Consider the following 12,971-nt stretch of genomic DNA (forward strand, 5'->3'; position numbering starts at 1 on the left):
TCCAAATTAAGTGTTTTATTATGACCACATAAATATTGTTCGCAACTGAGCCAAGTATACTCTGATTACATTTTCCTTTTTATATAACTTTCTATTTTTCCTGCAGCTCATGATGTCCTCATTTTTTTCATTTGCTTTGTGTTCTTTGAATTTCTGACTAAATCTTTCCACTCTCTCCCAGAAGCTCTTTAAAACTCCTCTCAGTACAGTTTTCTGTATGTTCCAACCTGCCAGATGATCTGTCGATTCCATTTTTTTCCTGAAGATGCTTCTTGGGGCCCTCTGTCCTGCTCATATCTGACCTGGTCACTCTTCAGCCCTCTGCTGTCATCCTAGGACTTCCCTCTGGCATTGTTCTACAAATATCCTTACCCTCTTTCCTTTATTGGATCATCTGTTTCCTGACCCCATGTCCATCTCTTTCTTGATTTACCTCTTCATTTTGCTGGAACACATTCTCCAGTCTCTCCTTAGAAGGGATACGTGGGAAGGAGCTGTTTTGTCTTTGTATGTCTGGAAATCTCTTTTCTGCTCAGTCATTTTCTACTCTCCTATCCACTTCCATCTTCACATGTTACGGTTTTGAATTTCAGATATCTCCTGGTTTCACCGTAGATAGATTTTTGTGTTTCTCATTCTTCTGTATATTTGAGGTATTTTTCAAAAGGAAAAGGGGATGCTGGGAACGTCTTTATTCCACCATCTGGAAAGTAAAAATGCCATTTTCACTTCTTTGATTATGAGCACAGATGAATATTTTCGTATATTTGTTGAATCTTTTGATTTTTCCACTGGTGTGAATTAGCTATTAATACATTCAGAGAACAAAGTCTTTAACAATTAGCACAAAACACAGAAGTTCTAATGCTTATTTTCTCACTTGTCTCCTCTGAGATTCAGATGGTGTCAGTGTCCCAGCTGACTGCCGTCCACAGTCATTTGCTCTCATTTTCAGATTGCCTGACACCCGTGACGGCTGTGAACATGCTCACCCAGCAGGAGGTCCCTGTCATCATCTTGGCCAGAGCTGACTTTCAGGGCTCTCTGGATTCAAAAATAGGTATGTAGCTATTAAAATGTAATCAGGATAATATATTTAGCAGGCTTAAGATCCAAATACTAGCTTGTTGCTGTCCACTGGAAGAGGTGACTATTGATTCCGTGATCTGTTTTGCTTCTTTATAAAAATGCATGCCCCTTCATTTAATCATCCTTACTTAAGAACTACATTTTGAAAATATACCAAGTATATCACACCCTGCTAGTTGCTTCTGAGAATAATACAGAATGTCCAGCCCATGGATCTTGCCAGTAGAGCTAGTTGGTGAGACTCATATATATGGTGTGGGGAACAATACACCTCAGATGAAAATCCAATTTCAGAACTCAGAGAACCAACGGCAGTGGCTGGGATGGGGGTTCAAAGAACAAATGATCGATGTGGGCTGGGGGTTTTAGTGAAGGCTTTGTGGAGAGGGAGAACTTGAGCTATTCAAGAAAAGGATTGTGAAACAGCAGTAAAATTGAAGGCATATTTAGAACTGTAAATTGGATATCCTTGGCAGCCTTACTCATTCCTGCGAGTTCTAAACTATCATTACCTAAGAGGAAGTCTGGAAACGAACCAAGGGATGAGAAGCTAGTGACAGCCACATCCTGGCTCTGCCCCTGGTGTGGACCTGAACGTCTCTTCACCAACATTCCTACTGGAGGTTCCAGCCAGTCTCCAAAGTGCCACAACCCTGCAGAGAAACTTATTTCCACCCTCTCTACTTCCTAGCACACAGAAGAAAGACCAGTTCTTATCAAAATCGTGTTTTTCCTCACAATTTTTAGATCTGTTTTTGACAAAGTGATTTGAAGAAACATCAAAACAGAAAACAGATATTAAGCCATTCGAGTCATTCTCTTCTGACAATTTAAACCTAGCAAGTGTGTTGCTTAAAGGAAATAATTCCTTCTATTATTTTTATGTATTTTATAATTTTACTAATTAATACAACCAGCCAAGATAAACAATAAAGGAAGCTCTTGTTCACGTGCCTTTTTTTTTTTTTTTTGTATTTTGAGTCAAACTACTGACAGAATATTGAGAGTTCTGAAGGAAAAAAAAAATCTGATTTTTTTAGGTGTGCATAGAAAATAATTTTTCCTGTTGTCTTGATTTCCCACAGTTATGTAATTAACATTTTCTAATTGCTTCTTGCCCTCCAAGAAGAACAGAAACAGGAAGAAACAAGACATCAAGCAGTATCTTGGCCATCCCACCTGTATGTTGCAAATAGTTCGCACTCTACTGAGCCCCACATGACCAACACCATGGCCCAGAACATTCTTTATGTGGTCAAATAAATGTGGTCACAATGTCTCTGTTCAGATTTTACTCAGTCCAGACCATACCCTTTTGGAATGTAGTAAATGGCTTTTGTCCCTTCTTGCCCATGAGCACTTCTCAGTAATATTTAATTGCTTGCTGTTTGTCCTTACTCTTCAGTATCCTTCAAGTCCACTCTGAACATTGATTTGCTTCGTTAGTTGCTTTTTGTCAATAATCTCAGCTGGAACACCGTAGAACTTTCCATTATACCACAGAGCTTTCCATCTGAATAAGGAGCTTTAGAACCTGTCTCCCAAACATTAAATCACCCTTTTAGGGCAGTGTTCCAGAGAGGTTGTTCTCAGAAATCTGACTTAAGCATTTTGTGTATCACCCTTAGTTTTATCTCTGTTTGCCACGTGATATATTGTGTCCACAGGATGTCAGCGGTTTTGCAAGATGGTCGCAGCAGGAGTTCTCAACCAGGGGCGATTTGCCACCAGGGGACATTGGGCAATTTTAGAGACATTTTCGTTTGTCCCAACTGGAGGAGTGCTACTGGTAGACACCAGGGATGCTGCTCAGCATCCTACAGTGCACAGAACAGCGCCCACAAGGAAGTCCAGAATGTCAGTAGTGCCAAGGTTGAGAAACCCTGCCCTGCAGAGCCAACAACCGAGAAACCTGTTTTTATGAATAGCTGAAGCCAAACCCGCAGGCCTTGGTCTGGATGAGTGATTTACTTATGCTCAGCTCCATCTCCTCAAGGGCATGTATGGGTTGAAGAATAAATGTCTATTCAGAATGTACTATTGCCTCTGGTAAGAAAGCACAGTATGAAGACACATAGTTGCCAGCTTTTGACTTCCTGACTGAGTGGATTTTTCTAGGGTGCTAGGGAATGCTGGAGGGGTCAGTCCGCTTCTCAGGAGAACGCTACTCTCCTCTGTCACTGAGGGAATTCAAAGATGCTTCCCCAGATGCTTGTGAAGAAGCACCCAACATTGTATATTTCAGAATTATAACTGTTTTTAAAAAGAAATTAAGCAAAGGAAAATGACTTAAAGGAAATAATACCAATATGGTAAACTGGTTGTGTTAGGGTGGTGGGTTTCTCCAAAACGGTTCTCCATTTTCCCAGTGAACGTGATGTGATTTTACGACTTCTGTAATTAAAAAAGATAGAGAGTTTCCTTTAAGAAGCTAAAGCTGAGTGTCAGTGCTGTCAGTTATTTTGTGATTTGGGTATTTGCAGAGATGTTTTGTATTTCTTCTCCTCTCAATAGGAATTCCCAGCACCAGCTCGGAGGACACCGTCTTAGCCCAAACCTTGGGCCTGCCCTACTCTGAAGTCATTGAAACTTTGCCAGATGGCACAGAGAGACTGAGTGGCTCTGCGGAGGTTAGTGCCCCGTGGCATGGGCTGACGAACCTACTTCTAAAATCATGACCTTGACATGAGTTTGACAAGACAATTTTCCTTCGGATACAAATTAAGACCTGCCATTTCACTCATCCCCACACCTAACAGTCACCTAGCCTCGTTTCTTAATCTATGAAAACAAAATATTCTTTTTCAAGATCTAGAAGTTTATCAACTCTAAGTCATACCCAATCCTAGAATAGTATGGTCATTGAAGTAACTAAACTTTTTGCAGAGAATCTTCTGCTTCCCCGAAAAAATGACTTCTTCCAGGGAAACTGATTCCTTGGGAGAGGTGAATGAAATTGGCTGTTCTTCCTAGAGGTCTCTGTTCTCCTCAGATTACTGACTTATTTCCACCTAAAGTTTAACTCATTCATAGAAATGAACAGAGAGGTTCTGAGACATGTTTATTTGGTCAAGGTTATCTCTTGCTAGGTGGTAAGTCTACCAAGATTTCAGCCCAGTCTCTATGTTGAACTAGGCCAGAAAGTATGATGGAAGAGGTAGGGTGGGGTGTGGGAGGGAGAAGTGGGAAATGGCTTAGAGCAGTAGTCTCTAACTTGAGCACACACCAGAATCACCTAGTGGCCTTGTTAAACACAGACTGCCTGGCCCCCACCCAGAGATTCTGATTCAGTAGTCCTGGATGGAACCCAAGAATTTCCAGGTGCTACTGCTGCTGGTCCAGGGACCACATTCTGAAAATCACTGGCTTAGAACCTTGCTACCCAAAGTCGTGTCCCTGGACCAGCAGCATTGGCATCACTTGTTAGAAATGTAGCCTCTCAGACCCTGCCCTAGTCTAATAAGATTTCCATGTGGTTCATATGCACATTAAAATTTGAGAGTACGGGTTTAGAGCCCTCTTTCTTAAACCTGGCTGCACTTTGGAAGGACCTAGAAAGTTTTTTAAAATACTGATGTTTAAGCCCCACCCCAGATATTCTTATTCTTATATTAATGGTAATGGGGTCGGGGGTCTGGATCAAACATTAAGAGTGTTCGGAGCTCCCCAGGTGATTCTAGTGTGCAGCAGTCCGGGAACTACTGGCTTAACATAGTGATTGCCTACCTGGCTGTGTCTCTGCATCACCTAGGAGGTGCTTGTGGGCCCCACCCTGGGTGATCCTGATTCAGTTAGACCTGAAGATCCAGGTTTTTCAGGTTTGGGACTACCTGGCTATAGTATATTATATATACATAAAGAATAAGGGTATATGGGGCCGGCCCAGTTACGTAATGGTTGAGTTCTCACACTCCACTTTGGTGGCCCGGGGTTCGCAGGTTCGGATCCCAGGCACGGACCTACGCACCACACCACTCATCAAGCCATGCTGTGGTGGCATCCCATATACAAAGTGGAGGAAGATGAGCACAGATGTTAGCTCAGGGCTAATCTTTCTCAGCAAAAAGAGGAGGATTGGCAACAGATGTTAGCTCAGAGCCAATCTTCCTCACCAAAAAAAAAAAAAAAAGAATAAGGATATGGGCAGGTTTTTTCCTTTATAAGGAGTGACAGCATTTTCTGACCTCATGTTTGTGCCTTCACTTCATAAATTGTATCTCCAGACATGACTCATGCTTTCAGATATTGAACCTTAAACCTGTTTTTAGACCGTGTTTGAGCAGGCCCCCTGGATGTGGAGCCATGCCAAGGTTTCTGTGAGGGAGCCCCAGATAACCCTCTGCAGGGCAAGAAAGGGGACACTCAGGGCCAAAATTAGGCTTCTGAAGTTCCCAGAGAAATGCCCCCTCCTTATTATAGGACTGAGCATTAATTATTCTCCCTGGCTTCTTTCAAATAGCCTCAGGTGGTCTGTTGAATCCTCTCCTGGCTCTAAACTGAATATCTAGGATAAAGGAATTCTTTCAATGGATGGAAGGAGAAAGGATAGTGAAAGGCTTGTTTCATCCATGAGCTTCTGGAATGTAAAGACAGTGATGCATGGAGAAGATAGCCTTTCAGGAGAGCTTGTATCACTGGTACCATAATTATATGATAGTGGGAGTGCAGGACATAGAAAATGCCCTCCAGAATGGAAGTGGTTCCTTGGTAGAGAGCTCCGTACTTTAGAAGATGCTTGAGACCCTTAATGAAAAGAGCTGCTTTTGATAAACATAGCTGTACTTTCTTACTCTTTATGCCTCAGGACTGTAAGCTCCTTGAGGGCAGGGGGCAGATCGGATTTATTTTTGTGCCCCCAATGCCTAACACAGGCCTGGCACATTGGTGTACAGTACATCTTCACTGAACCAATTCCAGGGTACCCACGATCCAGCCACGCTGGCTCAATTCTTATCATTTGTTTGGTTCTCTGAAAAGCATCAGGTGAAAAGAGACTTTCTCTTTTCTGCTATTGTGTTCTGGCCTGCTGTCTATAAAATGGGAGCATTCAAATAAAGGAGTGGTTCTGGTCCTTCAGGCTGAGGGCCCAATTCGTTCCCCTGCTGGCCTGAATTCCTTCTGCTTTAGGATAATATTGAATTTTTCTTTTCTAGATATTTTCCCCCCAATGTGGGAGTAGTCATTAGAAATACATATCATGCGGCTCTTTACTGGCAGCTAAATGCTGATCTTTGATTGTCTCTGTAGGTGTGGCAGGGCTCAGGTGGTAAGGAGAGCCACAGAACCAGGGCCACTCTACCTATTAGACATAGTGGACATGGGGCCTGGGGCCCACAATACTTTCAGGGACCCCCAAACAGGTTTAATTTCTTTTAAAATCAGAAGAAAAAAGTGAACTTTTAGGGTCAAAAATTATATTCATCTTTATTCAACACAGTCATAAAATATAATTTTTAATATTATCTTAAGAAGGAAGGGCCCACAAAGGCACCTAAGGCCTCACAAAAGTCATAATGTGGCCCTGCAGAGACCACACATAAAAATAGCAGTCCGGGGGGCAGCATGGGGGTGGTAACTTGTTCTTGAGGAAGGAAGAACGGGGTCTTTCTCCTTCCTCTCTTCAGTTCACAGGTATGAACCGGCAGGATGCATTTCTAGCCCTGACTCAGAAAGCCCGGAGGAAGAGAGTGGGTGGAGACGTGACAAGTGATAAACTGAAGGACTGGCTGATCTCCAGGCAGCGGTACTGGGGCACACCAATCCCCATGGTCCACTGCCCAGCCTGTGGCCCCGTGCCTGTGCCTCTGGAGGACTTGCCCGTGACCTTGCCCAGCATCACGTCTTTCACCGGCAAGGGAGGCTCCCCCCTGGCCACGGCTTCAGAGTGGGTGAACTGCTCCTGCCCAAGGTAAGGAACCACGGCTCCCAGCCATGACTATGTCTGTGGCCCCAGCACCCTGCTGGGGTTTCAGACTCCCTCCTCCCTCATGGGGCTACCTCTGCTCCCTTTTTCCAGGACTTCTACCAGACTGAAAAGAATACCCTAGGTCTTTTGGGACCTTTGAGAGAAGGGGCTTGAATCTGTGGCCTAGCCACTGTGATGGGCACCCTCTCCTCTCCTCTGAGCTGGTGGAGGCAGCAGTGTCAATTCACGTCTCTCCCAGAAACATCTGATCCAGCTGATGGAAAGGCTACACATTTTCATCACAGCTTTGTAGAAGACCACTTTCTTCCATTTTATATTCCAAAGAGCTCCTTGGAGATGAGAAAAATATTTTCTCCTCTCCGCCTTATGGTTTTCGCACATTGTGACCGTGGCAACGGTGGAGACTTTATCATAAGTAGGAGAGCAGTAGCTACGACGGCGAGTGTGCTCAGGGGCTTCATTCTTTAATATAGTGAAACACACGCTGTTTCCTTTCTTCTCATCTTGGAGTGGGGTTACGTTTTTCTGTCAATTCACTGGCATGTCTCAAATGTGATTTTTATGATGCCATACCAGCTGATTAAACAAATAACAGATACCAAACTCTAGTATCTTCCTTCTTCCTTCTATGGAAAAGCCATTTTTCTCTGCCTTATAGATCACGATGAGAATGTTTTAAAAATAATTTAGTCCTCTGCCAGTACAGAGCTGAGTTACGAGGTTGGTAGTTAGGTAACCACTTAGTGCAATGGCAAGGCTCAGGCTGGGCAGTCAGACCATAATGAACTCAAGTCCTGGCCTGGCCCCTTAATTAACTGTGTGGCCTTGGGAAAGTCACTTAACTTCTCTGAGCTTCAATTCCATTATCAGGAACAAAAATAAGCCCCTTGAAGGGCTGTTCAAAAGACTAGAATTAACACACGTATCCCTCCACAGTGGCCCCTAGCAAACATTCAGTAAATGGAAGTGTTACCGCCATCCTGCCAGGGACTTGGAACAATCCTCCCAAGTCCTCACTCAGGTGGTTTTGAGATTTGAGATGGGGCTTATGGGAAGGAACATAGGAAGCTCTGGGCCAAGAAATGTGGGCTCCGGGAGAAAATAGCACACTGTGTTTGTTGGGTAGCAGTGACGAAGAACTTCCCTGCCGGAGACGTGGGTGGCCTGCAGAGCGCCAGTTGCAGCAGCCTGGGGCCGTGGTGGGGGATGAGATTTCCTACCCTGGCTGCAGGTTCCTGAAGGGCAGAGCCACACCTTGGTATTGGTCAAGGCTCTCTGGATGATTCTAATGAGCATCCAGGACTGAGAGCCACGGAGCCAGCGTGCCCAGGCGGACCACACAGTGGTAAGAACCGCAGGCTCCAGAGTCCAGCAGATGTGGGTTCCTTACTCTGGAGCTCCAAGACCTTGGCTGATTTCTTAACCTCTCTTATCCCTCATTACTCATCTGCAAATTGGGGACATAATCTACCTCGTAATCCCCGGGGTTACTGGGGATTAAATGCGAAAATGCCTGTGAAGCATTTGGCTCAGTGCCTGCCGCCCAGTGTTAGCACTATTACTATTGGAGCTAATGATGATGATAATGTCACCGTCACCATCATTTATCCCTCCCACTTACCAAGTAACCTCTTCATATCATCCAGCTTTTAGTGTCAATAATAAAACATGTTGGTTGTCTTCAAGTCCGCCGCGACCATTGAAAAGAAAATCGACATGGCAAGTTTTAGCCAGATGATGTTCCTTTTATCAACTGAGTCCTGCATTTTCTTCCTAACTTGTACGGGTTCACTAATAGTGAGGGAGAAGAAGTAACCTTTATCTTCTAATTATTTCCTAAAATAATATCTGTATTCTGGTTGATTGCTCTCCAAATAAAAAGACCTGGCTTTAATGTAGAGATGCACTGTTGAGATCAGTGTCTTATAGCAGCCCTGGCTGGTAGGATGCAGAATTCCCTTGGGGCTCTCTCCGATAAGCTCCTACCCCAGGGACCCACCCCTGTTCCCAATGAGAGGCCCCCTAACTAAAATGCAGGATGCTCCTGGGAGTCCCAGAGCCCTGCCAGATCTGGGCCTCCTATCTCTCTGCTCAGCCACTTCCATTTAATAAGTGGGAGGTGGGAAATGGCTGTTTCCTTCGGTAAGATTTATAAAGCCAGTATGAACTGCTTCACAGATGCAAGATATAAATGCAACCCTTCTTTTATTTAAATGTTAAAAACAGACTCAAGTCCATGCATGCTAAATTAGCAGAAGATTCATCACTTCTTCTTGGGGCTCCTCATGCACCTCCTTAAATTCTCCAGGAGCCCTCCCAAGACTTACTCTGCTGAAGTGGTCGCATTTGGTCCCGCTTCCATGCCTCAGAAGGGAGAGCCTGGAGTCTGAGCTGTGTTCTCCTGCTGCGTTCTCCCTGCCACAAAGGGTCCCTGTCAATAGTTGACACAACCCCTCCATTGTTCATCCAGGCTTTGAGGGGTCTTCGAGGGGCTGAGCCCCCTCTTCAGCTAGGCTTGACTAAGGGCACTCTTTCTTGGGTTTCTAGAAGTTGTGGCTTTTGGCACCCGGTTCTTTCCGTCCCACAGGCCCGTCACCCTTGGAACATGCTTCAATTGGCTCAGCAGGTGGACCCTTTTGGAACCTTGGTCCTCCCCAGGCATCTCCATCCTGGGATGAGAATTGCTTTTTTCTTTTCAGCCATTCACACACTGAGGATCTCGCGTTATTCAATTTTTTGAACAGTAGGGCTCTCTTCACCCTTCTGTAAGGAACCTATCTTGAGGCACTGGTGTGTTGGTAAATGTATATTAAATAGCTCTCTGGAGGGATGTTTCTGATTTGTAGTGTTTGTTGATTTCTGTGGTATAATACTCCCACCAGGGCTAATTTCAGGATACCAACTTAACGTCACTTGTCGCAGAGGTAGGAAGAGGTGCTAACGGTTGATTCTCACAAGATGGTATGAGTTGGGTCCAGCACACCACTGCCTTTGGGCCTCAAGGGTGATTTGTCTTCTCAAGGTCTCCCCAGTGGATTTCTGCACCCCTCACCCTGGAGCAGAGATAGAAAAAACCCCAAGTTCGTTTTTCAGCACAGCAGCTTGATACATTGATTTTCAACTTCTCTTCATAAACTGATTTGCCTCATAAACATCATAAAGTAGGCATTGGCTGAAGGCAATCTTGACATGCCTGAAATAGAAGTTAATGTGCAAAAGAGACACTTACTCCTGTCTTCTCCCTTTAGGTTGTTAGATTTTCTACCAGGGTAAAGAAGTGGATAAATAAGGCTTTTAATTGTTGAAGATTGAAATTTTTATTTTGTAAATTTCTTTAAAATATCATGTACCGTACAATACAAAAAGGGAGCTTTCTCTGAATTTTCTTGACGTGGCATTGTTCTTATGACATTTTAAATTCATAGTGATTGTCATAGCTTTCTCAAAAGCTGTTGGAAAACTGCATTAAAATTTAAAAAGAAAAGAACTGATGAACTTCATTTATTTCTTAGGTGCAAGGGAGCAGCCAAGAGAGAGACAGACACTATGGATACCTTTGTTGATTCTGCTTGGTACTACTTCAGATACACCGACCCTCGGAATACTCACAGGTAAAGCCCTGCTGAATTCACTGAGCATGTGTCAGCCTGGGTCCTCCAAGAAGCAAACACCACGAAGGAATTAGATGTGCACGAGATTTATTGAGGGATATGCATACAAAGAATAAAGGGGTGAGGGAGCAGGAGTAGGCAGGGGGAGCCCTCAGACCATGATGCCGGTCTGACACCTGTGAAAGGAGAGGGCAAAAGAAAAAGGATTGGGTAGGAAGAGCCTCAGATTATGGCGCAGCTCTAAGAAAGGCTCAACCAGGCCAACGGGAAGCCCCGAGCAAAGCTTGTCCTTTAGAGAGTCCCAAGTCAGGCAGAAATGCCTCTGCTCTGGTCCCCTACCTCCGGGAGAGCATGGGCTGGAATGAACACCAAGTAGATCCGAAGATGCATCAGCTGGAAGCTGTTGGTCAACAGTGCTCCTTGAAACAGGCTCGCTCTCGTAAAGGGAGCGTGTTAGGTTATTACATTAGATTCTTCACAGCCAAGTAAATCTCAAGTACAAGAAAAATAAAAAACAGAAAAAGGAAGAAATTGCTATTGTAATACCTTCCTTGGCCCTGCAGTGAACTGCATTTATATGATTGTGGAGTTGTAATATTATTTACGTAACTGAAAATACTGCTGTAACTATACAGGGAGGGTAGGTGATAGGGAGTGTGAGATAGCTAAGAAGCATTACCTCTTATCCCATACAGTCAATAGATAATTTTTAAATTGACAAATCAACAAAGAGTATAAACATATTTTTTAATAATTGCCGGAAGAAACAGCTAAAAGAATTATAAAAGTAGCTAAGGGATAGGCCTGGGGGGAGGAATGGGGCTGGAGACCACTGTTTTAAATTATAAACAGTTCTATTTGATTTTTCAGCTATGTGCATGTGTTTCTTTGACCAGAGTAAATCGATGAATGAGGGAAAGAGAGCAGTAGGTAAAAGGGTAAGGAGAGGGAATGAGAGCAAAGGAGAAAGCTATGGTAGAGCCTAGGGGAAGCCACAAGCCCCGTGCCTCAGAGACCTTGCCGTTCTCTGTGGGAGAACTGTCATCCGGAAACCCTGTAGTCCACCTAGAGAGGTGCCCCCTTTTTCTTCCTTGGTTGTAAAATAATACATTCCAGTGAGTCAGGTGCTCCTGCCGTCCCCCGCCCGAATCCCGCCCTGCATTGTTGTAGTTCTGTAATTTGGGTTCAGGCCATCCAGAAATGAGTGGGGTCCTGAGTAAACAGTAGCCAGCAAAGGCAGGAAGGAAGTAGGCTGACTGCTGTGGCTGGGAACCACCAGGGTGGCCCGGCTAACCCACAGAGGGGACCCTCTTCTGGGTCTTCCTTCTAGAAGGGGCTTTTGGTGTGTTGCATTTAGTAACCGCTGGCTTTGATTGCAAGGGGAATCAGGCTCTCTACCTTGCAGAATACTTCAAAGGAGAGCCTTCTTCCAGATGATAGAGACTCTAAGTTACAATGATGGGACCCTTGACTGGAGAGAGACACCTTGAGATCCGCACAGCCCCACTTTGGGAATACCACGCAGCACGTCATTTCCCTCAGAAAGTGCTGCTGTCAGTTTCCACACTGGCTGGACTTCTCACTAGCGTGGTTCCCGGGGTAGATCACAGATCCAAGCGATAGCTTCTTTCAATATCTCACTCCTTAATTTATCCCAAACTTCTTTTCGGGCCAAGTACCATCCTTGACTTCCCTTTTCCTCTGTCACCTGGATGAGCAGTTGGATTTCTCGAGGGAAGCATTTTTCACAAAGAAAAAACATTTTTTAAAATTTTACCAGAATTCTGGCACGGTACCTGGAGGAGAGAAAACCAAGCCGCATTAAGATGCGAACACATGGTGGTTGGCCAGGCCTACCTGCCAAGCCCTGGGCTGTTACTCCCAGCCTGAGCTGGAGCCAGGGAGGTCCATGCTGGGGAAAAAGGTGCCTTGAGGTTGGGGAATAGAATTCACAAATATTTGAAACCATGGAGTACAAATCCTCCAAAGGCAAAGGTTTACTTCATTGGCTGACCTCAAGTGAGGGTAGTACCTTGAGATTGAAGAAGTCTGTCCTCAGCCAGTACTGCTTCCCCCCACAACCAATACGTGCACGTGCACACACATACACACACACACACACACACACACCTCTGCACACTCACAGACACTCCCCCTCAAGAGTCCCAGCCAGAAAATAGAGGGAAGTGGCATTTCCTTTCCTCCCCAGCATCCATTAGGACCAGGAAATATGAGAAGCCCTTTCTTTTTTTTTTTTTCCCCAAAGCCCCAGTAGATAGTTGTATGTCATAGTTGCACATCCTTTTAGTTGCTGTATGTGGGACGCAGCCTCAGCATGGCCGGAG

At 44.6% G+C, this 12,971-nt stretch overlaps 1 protein-coding gene across 2 annotated transcripts in view; it reads left to right on the forward strand.

Annotated features, from left to right (window-relative positions):
• Window positions 1-12,971, forward strand: part of LARS2 (leucyl-tRNA synthetase 2, mitochondrial) — a 173,494-nt gene that overhangs the window by 114,358 nt on the left and 46,165 nt on the right. For both annotated transcript variants that reach the window (XM_014791286.2, XM_087430848.1), the window contains exons 10-13: window positions 956-1,060; window positions 3,604-3,719; window positions 6,714-6,997; window positions 10,528-10,626. In XM_014791286.2, coding sequence (XP_014646772.1) covers window positions 956-1,060; window positions 3,604-3,719; window positions 6,714-6,997; window positions 10,528-10,626 — 604 coding nt within the window. The remainder of the gene's footprint in view (window positions 1-955; window positions 1,061-3,603; window positions 3,720-6,713; window positions 6,998-10,527; window positions 10,627-12,971) is intronic.

The sequence above is a fragment of the Ceratotherium simum genome, chromosome 5 (genome assembly GCF_057802395.1).
Source record: "Ceratotherium simum simum isolate JZ-2026a chromosome 5, ASM5780239v1, whole genome shotgun sequence".
Classification (NCBI taxonomy): domain Eukaryota; kingdom Metazoa; phylum Chordata; class Mammalia; order Perissodactyla; family Rhinocerotidae; genus Ceratotherium; species Ceratotherium simum.